At 54.5% G+C, this 15,933-nt stretch overlaps 1 protein-coding gene across 2 annotated transcripts in view; it reads right to left on the bottom strand.

Moving 5' to 3' along the window:
- The window catches only part of MB21D2 (Mab-21 domain containing 2), a 57,241-nt gene extending 42,275 nt beyond the window's left edge, over nucleotides 1-14,966 (bottom strand). The window contains exon 1 of one of the 2 annotated variants that reach the window (XM_075938277.2): nucleotides 14,340-14,966. In XM_075938277.2, coding sequence (XP_075794392.2) covers nucleotides 14,340-14,544 — 205 coding nt within the window. In that variant the 5' untranslated portion in view covers nucleotides 14,545-14,966. Of the gene's footprint in view, nucleotides 1-13,573; nucleotides 14,308-14,339 lie in introns of those variants that run through there. The other variant, XM_089780694.1, reaches the window with a different exon arrangement.
- Nucleotides 14,967-15,933: the final 967 nt, after the last annotated feature.

Below are 15,933 nucleotides of genomic sequence, written 5' to 3'. Positions count from 1 at the left end.
TACAAAAATCAGCAGTTATGGAAAAAGCACCTAAGAATTAGGAGTCACCAAATGAAATGAATAGGTAGCAGATTTAAAACAAACCAAAGGAAGTTTTTCTTCACTCAGCACAGAGTCAACCTGCGGAACTCCTCGCCAGAGGATGCCCCAGGACTTGAACAGAGTTCTGAAAAGAACTAGATAAATTCATGGAGGTTAGGTCCATCAATGGCTATTAGCCAGAATGAGCAGGGATGGTGTCTCTCGCCTCTGTTTGTCAGAGGCTGGAAATGGGTGACAAGGCAGGGATCACTTGATGATTCCCTGCTCTGTTCACTCCCTCTGGGGCACCTGGCATTGGCCATTGTGGGCAGACAGGACGCTGGGCTAGACGGACCTTTGCTCTGACCCAATATGGCCGCTCTTATGCTCTAAACTGCTACTTAATTTGCGCTCAATTGCTTCTTTAGTCTTTGCTGTAAACTCCAGATTCTTCAATGCACTGGGCTGCGTGGTAGAGAAATTCATCCAGCAGCAGCAAAACAAGTTTATAGTCCCCAACGTCACTGCACAAGGGGGAGTTTGCAGGCTCTGCCTTGTCATTCAGGCCAAGGATGGAGAGCAGCGTTATCAACTTTGACGCGCGGCAGTAACGTGTCACAAAGGATTAAATCGTTCCACCCTGAAATGACAGCAAAAGCTGCTCTCTGGCTCTTCTGAGTTATAGATTTGCCACAGGATGAACAACAGAAGTTGAAGCATCTCTAAACATTTGCCTTGTGTGTCAGATCCAAATGCAGCTCTTCATCCAGGTTTTACATAAGAACGACCAGCCTGGGTCAAACCAAAGATCCAGCTAGCCCAGTATCCCAGTGGCCAGTGCCAGGTGTCCCACAGGGAACGAACAGAACAGAGAATCCCTCCTGTCACCCATTCCTAGCTTCTAACAAACAGAGGCAGGCACACCATCCCTGCCCCTTCTGGCTAACAGCCATTGATGGACTTATCTTCCATGACCTTAGCTAGTTCTTTTTTGAACTCTCTATAGTCTTGGCCTTCACCACATCCTCTGGCAAGGAGTTCCACAGGTTGACTGTGCATTGTGAAAAGAAAAACTTCTTTTTGTTTGTTTTCAATCCTTTGTAGTATCCTTTCCAAGCTGAAATGCCAGTCATATGGCAGCCATTCCTTACCCCTAATCATTTGTCACCCTTTTCCGAATCTTTTCCAATGCCAGTAGATCTTTTTTGAGATGAGGTGATCACATCCGTACACAGTGTTCAAGATGTGCACGTACCGTGGATTTATACAGAGACAACAAAATATTCTCTGTTTTATTCTCTAGCCCTTTCTTAATGATTCCTAACATTCTCTTTGCTTTTTTGACTGCCGCTGCACACTGAGTGGATGTTTTCAGAGGACTATCCAAAAGGCTCCAAGATCTCTCTCTTGCATAGTTGTAGCTAAATTAGTCCCCATCATACTGTATGTATAGTTGGGATTATTTTTTCCAATGAGCATTACTTTGAATTTTATCTGCCATCCTGCTGCCCACTCACCCAGTTTTGTGAGATCCTTTTGAAGCACTTCACAGTCAGTCTGGGACTTAGCTATCTTACGTTTTTTTGTATCATCTGCAAATTTTGCCACCTCCCTGTTTACCCCTTTTTCCAGACCATTTGTAAATAGGTTGAACAGGATTGGCCCCAGTATGGACTCTTGCAGGACACCACTAGTTACCTCTCTCCACTCAGAAAACTGACCATTTATTCTTACCCTTTGGTTAAAAGTTAAGAAACAGTTACCAATCCATGAGAGGACCTTCCCTCTTATCCCTCGATAACCCGCTTTGCTTAGGAGCTGTTGGTGAGAGACCTTGCCAAAGGCTTTTTGGAAATCTAAGTATAATAAATCCACCAGCTCCCCCTTGTCCACTTGCTTGTTGACCCCCTCAAAGAACTTCCGTAGATTTGTAAGACAGGATTTCCCTTTACAGAAACCATGTTGACTCTTCCCCAACAAACTATGTTCTTCTGTAGATCTGACAATTCTGTTCTTTATTATAGTTTCAATCAGTTTGCCTCGTACTGAAGACATGCTTAGTGGCCTGAAATTGCCAGGATCGCCTCTGGAGCCCTTCTTAAAAACTGGCATCGCATGAACTACCCTCCACTCATTTGGTCGAGAAGCGGATATAAAGGCTAAGTTACAAACCACAGTTAGTAGTTCTGCATTATCACATCTGAGTTTGTTCAGAACTGTCAGGTGAGTCCCATTGGGTCTTGGTGACTTGTCACTGTTTAGTTTATCAGTGGGTCCCAAAAGCCTTTCTAATGACACCAGCATATGGGACAGTTGCTCAGATTTATCACCTAAAAAGGACGGTTCGGGTTGGGGCATCTCCCTCACATCGTCAGCCGTGAAGACGGATGCAAAGAATTAATTTGGTTTCTCTGCAATGGCCTAATGGTCCTTGAGTGCTCCTTTAGCATCTTCGGTGTCCAGTAGCCCCACGGATTGATTACATCAGACGCCTCCTACTTAAAACAACCTGCTATTACTTTTGGAAGTTTTCGACAGCTGTTCCTCACACTCTTTTCTGTCCATCCGAATTACATTTTCACCCGGCATTTTCCAGAATTTCTGCTTCTTTGTAGTTTCCTCATTGGGATGTAACTTCTACATTTTAAATGACGCCTTTTACTTTGCTGTTTAACCATGTGGTGCTTTTTTGGTTCTCTTACTGTGTGGTTTTAATATGGGGTATACATTTAAGTTGAGACTCTTCTAAGGTGTCTAAAGTTTCCATGCCGCTTGCAGGGATTTCACTTTGGGCATCGTGCCTTTTAATTCCTTTTCAACTAGCTTCCTCATTTTTGTGTGGCCCCCCTTTCTAAAATTGAATGCTACAGTGTTGGGCAGTTGTGGTGTTTTCCCTACCAGTCCAATTGTATTCACCTCTTGGACCAAACCCCGAGCTCCTCTTGGAGCTCAACCAAGAACGGCCTCTCCTCTTGCGGGTTCCAGGACCAGCTACTCCAAAAAAAAAAAAAATCAAAAAACTTTTATTTCTGCATCCCGTCCTGAGGTGACACGTACAATCTGGTGGAGGAGAAGGCTCCCTGGCCTCCCTGGACCCCTCAAAGCACTCCTGAGCACCACGCACTGCAAAGTGGGGCAGGGCGGAAGAGAAGCAGAGACGTTGATTACGTTGGTCTTGACCTTTGAGATGACGACAGTTTCATTTCTAACAATTGCTTCCTTGCTTTCAACCACGGACTTTCCGTGCAAGGGCAGAGTGCCCAACCTCCTTCCCTCAAGGCTGACTCTGAGCACAACTTCAGAAGGCCCCAGCATACGCACGGCAAAACTAAGACCACGTGTACACTAGCACTTTTCTCAGTGTAACTTCGGTCGCTCAGGGGTGTGAAAAAGCCACCCCCCGAGCGACGTAAGTCACACCAACAGAAGCATTAGTACTGACAGCACTATGTCAGCGGGAGAGCTCTCTCCCGCCAGCTCAGAGCGGCCACATGGGCGATCTTACAGTGGCATCGGTACAGCTATCCCGCTGTAAGCTTGCTAGTGTAGACACAGCCCAAGACAAGCGAGCGCATGGACTAGCATTTCAATTCAAACTCCCCTTGTGGCAGGCACGCGGGTTGTACGTCTCAGGGTGCGTCTACTCTGCATGTTATTTCGAAATAACAATGTGAGCGTCTACACAGCCATTGCGTTATTTTGAAATCATTTCGAAATAACACACGGCTTATTCAAAAATCTGTAAACCTCGCTCTACGAGGAATAACGCCTGTTCTGAAACAGCTATTTCGATATAAGGCGTGTGTCGACGCTCCACTGCCGCTATTTCGAACTAGCCCCTCCCCAGTGCCTCCTAGGACTCTAAATCACGATAGCACGTCTGCATTTGGGGAATCTGCCTCGGACTCATTTGGAGGCTTCCCTGCAGTGTAGACGTGCTATTCTGAAATAAGCTATTTCTGAAATCAGCGTGCAGTGCAGACGTACCCTCAGTCGCTGCATCCAGCAACAATATTCTGTCCAGACTCAGCAGTTCTGGACAAGCGGACTTGCCTTAGTGAGCGCCCAGTGTCCAGAGGCGGGAGTACCCCACTTCGCAGGTACTTGGAAAAGGAACAAAAATAAATCCTGCCTCCAACATGGCTTGTTTCTTATCTCCCGTCGGAGTGCCGGGCTGCCTGTCTGTCACACAGTGCGACTACGTGCTTCCCTTGGCCCTTGTGGTTACCCACACCGGTAGCTGTGGTTTCGCTGTCACTTTCGGTCCCCGATCGCTGGGCTCACATGCCACCCAGCTCAGCCTGACGTCAGGACCGCACTTCGTAAGGAGCTTTGGGAACCGACTGCGGAAGATTATTTGCTAGACCCAAGTAAGTAGGTCACTGTGTAACCTCCCTCCGAGGCCAACCCACTCGATCAGCACACTAGGAGGGCGCGTGAGTACCTTCCCCCAGCATCTGTACGCAGGCCTGCCAATGGGGGGGGGGGGTGGAGAGGGGCGCTATCCCAGCTATGGCCTCACCCCAGCCTTACCAGAAAGAACTGCCCTGGCATGACCAGGCCGAAGAGGCAGCGCAAGCAGCAGGAGAATTGTTATCTCCATTTTACAGACAAGCAACTGAGGCCCAGACAAGGAAAGCTTCCCAAAATGCCCCAGTCCCGCTGCAAGTCAACAGACGCAGGCCCTGACCCAGGCTCACACCAACCAGGGAGGTAGGGTATTCAGAGACTTCAAAACCCAGCATTTTAACCCATTGCAAATGTAGTTCTACCACGTTACACCTGTAAATGGAAAGTCACATTTGGTGGAAGACTGGTGAGAGCACGATTTTCCAGGTCCGAGGGTTCCCAGTCCAGTGCCTTGACCCCAGTCTATGGCCAAACTGGACAGTCTCTGAGCCAAAGGAGAAATGGCCACAAGTCAGACATCAGGAACCGTCAGACACAGAAACTCTTTAACCCGCCTGGGCCCTGGGGAATGGATTTCAAAGCAGCCAGCCTTTTACAGAGGAATTTCACCAGCCAATTACAGAGCCAGAGCGAGCGAGGACTTGACCTTCATATGCAAATGTGACACTGGTTCCCTGGGCTTGAACAAAGACATTAACTAGATGTCACATTATAAAGTCACTCTCCCTGTCATTAACACTTCGTTGACATCAGAAGCTATGAATGGGACATTTCCAGCCCACTCAATTAGCCTCATTAGCACCCGTCCTGCTATCCACAGGGGTTTTTTTCTCCCCTTCTTTTTGGGTTATAAACTCTGGGTTCCAGCTCGTTGTTTTTACAGGTACAGACAAACACGGCTCCCGCTCAGAGACTTTCTTCCAGCCGGTGCGGCTGTGATTCCCATTGCTGTCGTCAGTCTCCATTCTCGGCCCCAAAGCATGCAGTGCGGCCCTGGGACAGCCTCTTTTCCAAAGACAATAGTGATAGAGACGTGTGAGTCTGGTGTAGCTAAAACAAAAACCAGGACTGTGTAGCACTTTAAAGACTAACAAGATGGTTTATTAGGTGATGAGCTTTCGTGGGCCAGACCCAAATTGATCTGAGGAAGTGGGTCTGGCCCACGAAAGCTCATCACCTAATAAACCATCTTGTTAGTCTTTGACGTGCTACACAGTCCTGTCTTTTCTTTTGCAAAGAGGCCTGGAGAGGAGCAGGAGGGGAGAAAAGCCCGTCCAGAGCCATGCCGTCCTCCACCAGGCCCGACAGCAGCGGCTGCAGACGCGTTATTCTCCAGGCCTGGAAGAAACCGGGCAACAAGGTGCACTAGCAGACAAGCAGCCCCCCATCTTTGTTACCAGCACAGTGCGGTGACGACCGATTTTTATTATTACAAACGGCAGCGTCTGCATCCGCAGGCCCCGGTTCCGAAAAGCTCTCCACGGCGTTGGAGTCGGTTTGGCCAGCGAAGGGAGCGTAGAGCCGTGTCCTTAGTGCCTGCATGCTCAGGGGCTCTCCAACATGCATGGGGCCCCTCTCACAGGCCAGTGCCCCAGCTGAGCTCTGGGTGGAGATGTGATACGTCTGCCCATGAGTCATTGCCCACCCACCAGCCTGCTGGGACAATTCCTCCTCCCTCGGCGAGTAAGTTCTGATGGGCGCACGTACACGCCGCAAGACAGCCCCGTGCTCGGTCCCAGCTCCCCAGACCTGCCACGGAATGAACAGCCCGGCTCTGTCCCTCCCAACCCCCCCAGCCACGCAGCGCCCGTGGACCAAAAAACCTGCTACGCCGCTCTTGTCTGTCCATCATGGCAACCTCCAAAGCGCCACTCTCGGAGTGGCCCAATCCGCCAGCTAAGCCAGCAGGCAGCTTCTTCCCCCACGGACGATTACCACCTTCGCCGCTGGAATCAGAGGCTACTGCAGAGAGCGCTGCCCAGAGTCAGACAGAGATCTAGCTCCTTGCCCGATGAATGGTGGGTAACTGGTGGTGAAGAGCGGGGCAGGATTAAGGTGAGCATTAAGGTGGGCACTAATTGAGAATTAAATGGTTTGTTTTTTCCAAGTGTGCACAGTGACTCCCCGACCCGCACAACAGATGCAGCCACCGGAGAGTTTTGCCCACGGTCTCCTTCCGCTTGACAAAACCGGCTGTGGAACTGTAGGGTGGCCCTTTCCTCCCCAAACCGTTCGTCTCCTTTGGGTAGCTCCAAGCCGTGACTGGCTCTGTGAGCCGTGTATTACACAAGAACAGCCGCACTGGGTCAGACCAAAGGTCCATCTAGCCCAGTGTCCTGTCTGCCAGCAGTGGCCAACGCCAGACGCCCCAGAGGGAGAGAACACAACAGGGAATCCTCACAGGATCCGTCCCGTCACCCACCTCCAGACACACAGAGGCGAGGGACACCATCCCTACCCATCCTGGCAAACAGAGGCCAGGGACAGCACTCCTACCCATCCTGGCAAACAGCCACTGATGGACCTAACCTCCAGGAATCTATCTAGCTCTTTTTTGAACCCTGTTAAAGTTCTAGTCTTCACTGCATCCTCTGGCGAGGAGTTCCACAGGTTCACTGTGCGCTGAGTGAAGAAAAACTTCCTTTTGTTTGTTTTAAACCTGCTGCCCAGAAATGGACGTCTGGTAACTGAGACAGAAGAGGAGCACCCGGACACGGCATTTTAGCTGAGTGGGTGGGTGGTGAAGGCGACATCCTAGAGACGTTATGCAGACAGACTCAGCTAGATTGAGACCCAGCTGAGATACCACTTGTCCACGGATTTGGTACCACGTTCAGCAGAGGTTTGGTACCTGCAAAGTTGGTGCTGTTCAAATCTGCCTTCCATATTACCCAGGCTCCTCCTCCCCCCCACATCTGGGGGCATATTACCCAGTCCTCCCCCCACATCTGGGGGCATATTACCCAGCCCTCCCCCACATCTGGGGGCGTATTACCCAGCCCTCCCCCCACACCTGGGGGCATATTACCCAGCCCTCCGCCCCCCACACCTGCGGGCATATTACCCAGCCCTCCCCCACACCTGGGGGCATATTACCCAGCCCTCCCCCACACCTGGGGGCTTGAGCACATGAGCGCAGAGAGAGGGTTCTGGCTGGGCTCACTTGGTAACATACGGCGACTGAGTCCTGCCGGGAGGGCGGGGAAGGACTAGATGGCCTCTCGAGGTCCTGTCCAGTCCTACGGCTCCGTGACAAACAAGCTGCACTGTGGTTATAGCCCCGTTTTCCAGCTGTTCAATACTCTGGAAGCAGGGTGCAATTCCCCACAGGCCACCCTCCCGCGGACAGACCTTGTACGGACCGGCAGAGCCCGGGTCTGCACGAGCGAAAAGGCAACCGTCAAAGCTAGAATTAACTAAAACATGCCCCCTGCGAGGAGGAACAAGAGACACGACGGATGCAGGAGAGGCCCCCCCCATGGAGCAGGGCCCCCGGAAACACCCATTAAGCTAATGAGAGCTGCCAGCAAGCGCTTTCCCCGAGACACGCTTGTCGTCTGAGACACATTCCCCCAGTGGAGGGGCTTCTGAGAGTTGCAAAGTTGAATTCCCGCCCCCAGAAGCGACTCTGCGACTCACGGGCCCATCTCCATGCTTTGCGAGTCCAGAAAGTGCTACCAGACCATTGGTTGTTAGTCTGTGTATCCTGCACTGACTAACGCGGCTCCCCCGAAGCGTCTGCCGCTAGCGCCCATGCTCCTTATTTCAGCTTCCACTTCGATCTCGATCCGCTAGGATGGAAACTCCCGTTTAATTGGTTACCCAGTTTCACTGGTTAACTGATTGAACGGTGGCGGGAGGGGGGAGCTGAGTGAAGCTGCTGTGAGTGGGGGGGGGAGCAGAAGTGGCGGGGGGGGGCTGCCCCTTCCAACCTGCGTGGGCTGGGAGTCTGCAGGCTCACACTGTGTGGAAGTGGCAGCGGGGGGGAGGCTGTCCCAGGTAGCAGCTAGCCATGCCCTAGTCAGCGCTACCCAGGAAGGGCGATGGGTCCCAGGTAGCCAGTTGCCTGTTCACACCCCTAAGAGCCACTAAATAAAAACAACCAGCTGGCTAAGAGAAAACGGAAGCGTCTGTTTCCAGGCTAGAAACTCCCCAGGTCTGATTGCCACGTCTGTCTTGCTGCTGCTGCTTTTGTGCTAGGTGATGGCGCAAAGAGAAACAAACACCGATCCCCGTCTCCTAGTGACCACCCTTTTGTAGGAGCATAATTACCCGTCGCCGGTAACGCACACCGGGCCTTGGCGCGCGTCCCCCCAACCCTCGACAGACGTTTCCCCGGCCTCAGAGCGGGGTTGGGGCAAGTTCTTGACAATGCCGCCTGCAGCGCGTGCGTGCCTGGAAGACGTGTTCCCGGCTCCTCGCTGAGCGGCCTGCGTCACCACCTAACGTTTCCGAACAGTCGCCAGCGTCGGCTCCAGCTCAGTCGCTCACCTGACTCACAGGCAATTAGAACAAAGCCTCGGGCTGGATTCACTGCACAAAAGGTGTGTGAGTCAGGGGGAGGGGGGATTACACGGCCATTATGGGAGACCACGTGGCCCGGCTTTCAAATCTGGACTAGCTGCCTCCCAGTCCCCCAGTGGAGGGGGCAAGAGGCCAGGGTTGGCGTCAGCTGGCTACCCTGAGGTCCCTAGGCCTTACTGCCATTGGGGCACATCCGCAAGGCGCGTTTCTCCTCAAGACCTCAGACCTGTCGGGAGCGGCCGCTTGCCAGAGAGGGAGGGTTACAATCACGCCTCCAGAGAGACCCCTCCGCTCCGGCAGCTATTTCTGCCCCTCAGAGCAGCCCCCGACTCAAAGTCTCTCTCTCCCCTCCCGCAGGCGGCGGGAACGGCTCCCAGTCGGAGAGGGAGCCGTGTGCGTCCGTTTCAGCACACACCACGAGGAGCCCGGTGGCACTTGAACGAGTTCATTAGGGATTAGGAACCATGCCCCAATAAATCCCTTCGTTTTTAAAGTGCGACCAGACTCCTTGCTGCGTTTCCAAGCGTGCCAACGCAAGCGTCTTGGAGCCTCGGGCCTGTTTCACTCGCCTCGCCGTGCCTGCTGGAAGTGAGTGTGGGGACGGGCCTGCGGGGTCTAGCGAGGGCTCTATCCTCCCCACTACAGCCACCCAGGGATCCCTTTCACTGGTACAAGCTCTCCCCCCTCCTGGGAGGTTTCCCCCCTTCCCCTCCCCGCAGCCAAAATGGTTCAGGGTTGTGTGGAGCTGAAGTTTTACCCTCCCCTCTTGTGGAGACGAAACCTATTTAGGCAACAAGCAAAGCAGCCAAGGTTTCTGAAAACGGCCTCATGAACGGATCGAGACAAATAATCCCCCCTTCTCCGTACGGCGCGGCCATGCCTGAGCCCCCAGAGCAAAGGGACCGTTACAGATTGACGTGGGCTGTCCGCACCTTTGCATGGAAAAGCAACCCGGGAGTCAGGACCCAGGACAAAGAACGCAGGAACTAGTCGGAGGCAGCAGCAGCACTGGGAATTGCTGAGGGTGGTTAATATTCAGCGTCCCGATCCCGAAGAGCCCAGCGTACGGCGTTTCCATCCCACAGCGTATCGGTGCCTCGCGACTCATTTGGACTTAGGCCTTGCAGCCCAGAGAGGAGCCAGCCACCTCCCCAGGGCGATTCTCCGCAAAGGGTTTAGAACAAAGAGGAACTCGGCTGCTCTGGAGAAAGGAGGCAGCAAGAGCCACAACTCCAGCTGGTCTGGCGGGACCTGTCCTGCCATGGATGGACACCCCAGTGGGACTTTTATCTGGATACAGGTTGACCCTCTCTAGTCCGGCACTCTCTGGTTTGGCAACATCTGTGGCCTGGCATGATTTTAGCTATCCAGATGTGCACTTGTCATGGGTGCGGCCGGGTTTCCCGCGGTCCCATAAAGTTTGTTTACAGCCCCCGGGCCTGGCTCTCAGTGTTCAGGGCTGTGATTTAGCTCTAATTCACCCCTCGATGTACTTGGAATTTGTCACAGCCCCTCCGGGAGGTCGGGTACAACTGCCTTCCTTACCCTAGCCGAGCACAAGCGTACACACCTGTCCGAGGCTCCCAGAGGTGAGTGGCAGACCTAGCAGTTAGACGAGTGGTCCCCAATGCGGTGCCCGCGGGCGCCATGGCACCCGCCGGGGTGGTTACGTGCGCCCGCTGAGTGACCAGGGCCGGCCCCAGCCATTCTTGCACCGCAGCGCTTGTGTGGCCCCACCAGGTTGGGATCACGGAGTTAGACTCTGACCTCCAAATCCCCCGAGTACAAGGCATTCTCCCTCCCCTGCCCTCCCCACTTAGACACCTCACTGTGCGGGCACCACCATCTCCATCACAACAGAGACACAGCCGGGCTGCTCCACTTCACACACTCAGGGGATGTTCAGCACGAAGAGGGGACGTCAGCCAGCAGGCATCCCCAAGACACACTCTCTTTGGGCTGCAGCAGCGGCAGGGCTGCCAGCTCCTGGGAGAGGGCCTGGTTGTGCTACCACAATGCAAACAACCCTGCCAACAAACGCCTGCTCCCTCTGGGAGGGAGTCGGAAGGGGGCAGCTATGAACGGCCTTTTCTAGCTTGCGAGGACACGGGCGGTTTGGACCAGGAGCTGGTGCAAGCAGCCCCTGCCTTGGACTCTGAAGGTGCAGAACACAGTCCAGGAACTCTTCCAGGGCTCTGCTGCCCACGCGCAAAAGAGAACAAGTGTGCAAGAAATTCCACCTTTGCAATACCAGGGGGGGGGCCTGATCCCAAGCAAAGTTACAGTCTCTGGCGGCGTCTACACGGGCGTGATTTTGCACAAATACTTTTAACGGAAAAGTTTTTCCTTTAAAGGTATTTGCACAAGAGAGCGTCTACACTGGCATGTGCTCTTGCACAAAAGCATCCGTGCCGGTGTAGACGCTCTCTTGCGCAAAAAAGCTCCGCCGGCCATTTTAGCCATTGGGCTTTCCTGCGCAAGAAATTAACGTTGCCTGTCTGCACTGGCCTCTTGCGCAAGAGGGCTTAACCCTGAGCGGGAGCATCAGAGTATTTGCACAAGAAGCACTAATTTTGTACATTACAACGTCAGTGTTCTTGTGCAAATACTCATGGCCAATATAGACAGGCGGCAAGATTTTGAGCAAAATCTTGCCAATGTAGACACAGCCTCTGAGAATCCATCCATTCACTGGACAACAAACAATACCTGCGGGCCCTGAACTTAGTTTCCTCCTCCAGTGTTTCTAAATCTCCAGACCCCTTATTCCTTACACACACGTCATCATCTCTCGATTCATTTCCAGCGTCACTACTTTATATCCAGCTCTCAGATGGACGTTGGATTCCTAGCCCTAGATTTCTCTGCTGACGTTGATTCTCTTCAACAATCACAAGAGAATTGTTGGGAGTTAGATCTGGAAGTTACTCTGCGTTTATCAGGTACAAGCATTGTGAGCACTTGCATGACCCGTCTCCTTGCGTGCTTGGCTTGATAACACATCAGTAGCGCTACATCAGAACAGCCAGAGACCGTAAAAAGTCTCATAGGGTGATTATCAATGAAAAACGCTTTTCAACTAAACCCAACCCTGTAGTTACGGGACTCCTCTTCCTTTGCAAAGAACTTGATCCACTGATGGGTCTAGCTAAAGCTAGGATTCTGCAAGACCCAGACACTTCAGACCCAGCCCCCTGGCGGAAATGGGGCAGGAGTCCTAGCTCTGACAAAATTCCTGCACTGGAAGTGGTTTTATTTTGTAGATGGGACTCAAGGAAAACCTGCCAGGCATGGCCGGGGAGAGAATGCAGCTGACTGACGTGGGCTCTTCACAGAGGCTAAGAGCACCCTTCAGCCTGCCAACCTGGACACACAGCACTGGCAGAAAGGGGTGTACAGTAATTCCTCATTTAACACGTGCCCGCTTAACATGTTTTCACAATAGCATGATTTTTTTTAGGGAACGTTTTTTGAATTACACGACCATCCCCGGAATAACACGATTTCCCCAGCTGGCTTGTTGCCGGCGGCTGCGCGGGGCTTCCCCTGCCTCCCTGCAAAGCGGCGGGGGGTTCACCGCTCGCCGCGCCATTCCCCGCTGATTCCCCCTCGCCGGACGCCTGGCCCCCTCTCCTCCGCCCCCGCTTGCAGGCCAGCGGCTGGGTTTCCCCAGCCGGCCTATCGCCAGCAGCTGCATGGGGCTTCCCCCACCTCTCTGCAAAGTGGCCGAAGGTTCACCGCTCGCCGTGCCGTTCCCCGGTGACCCCCCCTCGCCGGACGCAGTGAGGATCCCGGCAGAACCGTCACAGGGGCATACTCCCAACCCAATCTCCCTCCCCTTCCCTTCCACAGAGCCAAACACCTCCCCTTCCTGCTGTAACCCAGTCCCCTTTCTCCCCCAACCTTATGTCCCAGTCCCAACAGACACCACTACTTGAAATGCCACTCCCATCTTTTCCATTATTTTCAATGGGAAAATTGACCGCACCTAGCACGTTTTCACTTAACACGATCGGTTTCTGGAACGTCTCTATAGTGTTAAATGAGGAATTACTGCACAGTCTGCTACATCCCAGGCTCCACCATTACAGCTGAGGCAGGCTCCCCATGGCGAGGCTTTGCCACTGTGTGGAAGCACCAAAACGCCAGGAGTTCCGGGCGTTTGCCCATGGAGATGGACAGGCAAAAACAGCAGGTGTGTCAGGGGAGTATCTGTGGCCACGCCCACCGTCTGCATGGGGGGAAGGGAGACAGGTGAAGAAAAGCTCCCGGGCTGAGACGCTGTGCGCCCATTCACGACCCAGAGCTTTGCAGACAAGTTACTGTGAGCCTCTGCCTGTGGGCCCTTCCCCCCACCCCAAAAAAAACCATGCCGAAAGACCCAACTGAGCAGTTTGTCATTGACTTCAGCGGGGCTGGAATTCCAGCCAGGAGTTAACACGGAAAGAAAGGGAAGGGAAAAGGAAACCCACCCACAAACCGCAGACCTAACAAGCCCAGGCAACTTGTCACCTCCTGGCCCTTGCTGTGGAGCGAATGAGCAGCAGCCTGCCAAGCCTGGCATGAAAAGGAAAAAAATCAAAATCCCAGAGCAAACATTTATCCACCAGCTAGTCACCTTAGCTCGCCGGAGCACCGCAGGTGGGCACTCGCTTGGTTCAAGGACTGCACGTCTGTGACTCAAGAGGAAGTGATCAGGAGACTTCTGGAACACGACCCATTATGTTTGCATATACAAATGCAGTAATGGCTAATTATTAATAAACTGACTCTGTGCAGCCGCACATCTGCGCCCGCCCGCCCCGCATCTACACAGTTACAGACACGCACTGGAGCAAAGCAACAGCACCTTGAAGCTTGCACCTGTTTACTGGCAGGGTCTGCTCTCTCAGAAGGCTTGACCTCGGACTCTACAGGGCAGGTGAAGCCTGTGTGCTTCCCTCTCGTGTTATTTTGTGTGTGGCGCTGCCAGGCACCCGAAAGCCTGCGCTAAGGTCCATGACCCATGTTACTCAGCCTCCTCTCCTCTGGGAAAGGCTCCTGGTGGGAGGAAAGATTTGTAACCAGGCCCAGCGACTGGACCGCAGCCCCTCCGCTTTTCATCTGCCGCTAACGTGTCACCCAGGAGCCTGGCGATGGAGGCAGCGCCCTGGCTGTCACGGAAGGGGCCCCACCTGTGAATCAAAGCGACGTGCAAGCTCGCAGGGCGCTTGCCCGGCCGGGAGAACTCGTCCCTTAGCCCGCTTTGCGCCCCAGCTCGGGCGGGCTGCTGTGCCGGCCGCCAAGCCACCCGGCCAGGGCTGCGCCCAGAAATGCCCCGCGGGGAGGAAAGGAATCGGCCGGGTGGCCTCGCCCCAGGCGCAAGGGGCCCCGGCCGCGCTCACCCAGCATGGAGAAGATGAAGTCCTTGGCCGTGTGGATCTCCAGGGCGCGCTGGTCGTCGTACTCCCGCTGCTCGTGCCGGGCGAACTCCTGGATGAGCCGGTTCAGCTCCTCCGAGCGAGCCCCGGACCGGAAATCGAGCTCGGGGCCGGCGGGCTTGCTGGGGGCGCCCGGGGCGCCGGGCTTGCTGGCGAGCGGCGCCGCCATCTTCGCGCGCAGGAGCCAGGCAGCGAGCGAGCCTCGCCCCGCGGCGCGGCGGGGCCCGGGGCCCCCCTGGCGGCGGCGAGCTCGGCGGGGCCCGCGCCTCCCCCTCCCCCTCCCGGGGCTGGCTACAATGTGGCAGCGCCCGGCGCGGCGCAACAAGCGCGCAACAAGCGGCGCAGCCCGGAGCGCCGAGCGCCTGCTCCGAATCCGGCCGGGGCGGGGGCGATGCGCAGCGGCTCCGCCCGCCCGGCCCGGCCAGGCAGGCGCGGCTCCAAGCCTCGCCCCCTGCAGCTCCCCGCGGCCTGGCCCGCACCCCGCGGGAGCCGCGCTAGGGGAGCCGGGGGCGGGCGAGCGGCTGCACTTGCCCCTGCGTCCGAGGGGCGCCCCCTGGAAAGGCCCCTCGGGGAGCCGCACAGGAGAATGAGAACGGGAAGGGCCGGGGGCACCTGCTGCCTCAGCAAGAGCGGGGCTAGGGTTGCCAGATGGTTTCACCAAAAGTACCAGACCCTCTTCCCCCCACACACACAAAAAAAAAGTGCCTGGAAAATTTTGTTGAGCAAAAAAAAAAAAAAAAAAAGCAGTCGTGGCCCCTTTAATTGCCGGGACAATCCACTGCCACTTCCCCCACCCCTGTGGCGTGTCCATGGGGTGCGAAGAAATGCGGAAAATACGGGACGTTTTATATGTCGTTATTTTCTCAATTTCTAGTGCAAATACTAGAGTTTCTGGTTCAATACAGGACACCTGGCAACGCTAAATGGGGCTGAACCACAGCAGGCTCCTCCTGGGGGGGTCTCGGCTCCCCCCACCCCGTGGGCAGACACCCTGAGTCCCACCACCCTGCCCTAGAGCAGAAACTTCCCCCCATCTCTTTCAGGCTGGTAGGTGGAGAATGCCAGCATAGGGGTGGGCTGCGCGTTCAACTGTGACAGAGCTGCCTGGCCACCCCGTATCCAGAGAGGTTTTCTTATCCATCCGGGTCTTGTGAGGGCCCCTTAGACCAGTGGCTCCCAAACTGTGGAGCACGCCCCCCAGAGAGGAACATCTGGAGGTGTATGGTGCGGCCTGGGGGTGGGAAGAGAGCACCACCCAGTCCTGCTTGGCCCCCTAACTCTGCCATAGTCCCCTGTCATGGCTCTAGGAAATTCACAAATATATGCCATTGTATTTGTTTGCATTGCACCTTTAATCTTACCCCCCGACATAAAACACTGCGTTAGTTCACCAAGGGTACTGACTGCAAGCAAAGGGCCAAATTCAGTCCTCATGTAAGCAGAGGGATCTCCACTGAAGCCAATGGCTGAGGGAGTCAGGGAGAAGCCAGAAAGCCGAACTAAGCTGAACCTAGAAAGATCATCAAGGTGATTTTCCCAATATGTCCCAGAGATGGAT

Source organism: Pelodiscus sinensis, chromosome 10 (genome assembly GCF_052426305.1).
Source record: "Pelodiscus sinensis isolate ZL-2025 chromosome 10, ASM5242630v1, whole genome shotgun sequence".
In the NCBI taxonomy this organism is placed as follows: domain Eukaryota; kingdom Metazoa; phylum Chordata; order Testudines; family Trionychidae; genus Pelodiscus; species Pelodiscus sinensis.
The sequence above is the reverse complement of the archived record's forward strand: the minus strand, read 5'-3'. Positions and strand labels throughout refer to the sequence as shown.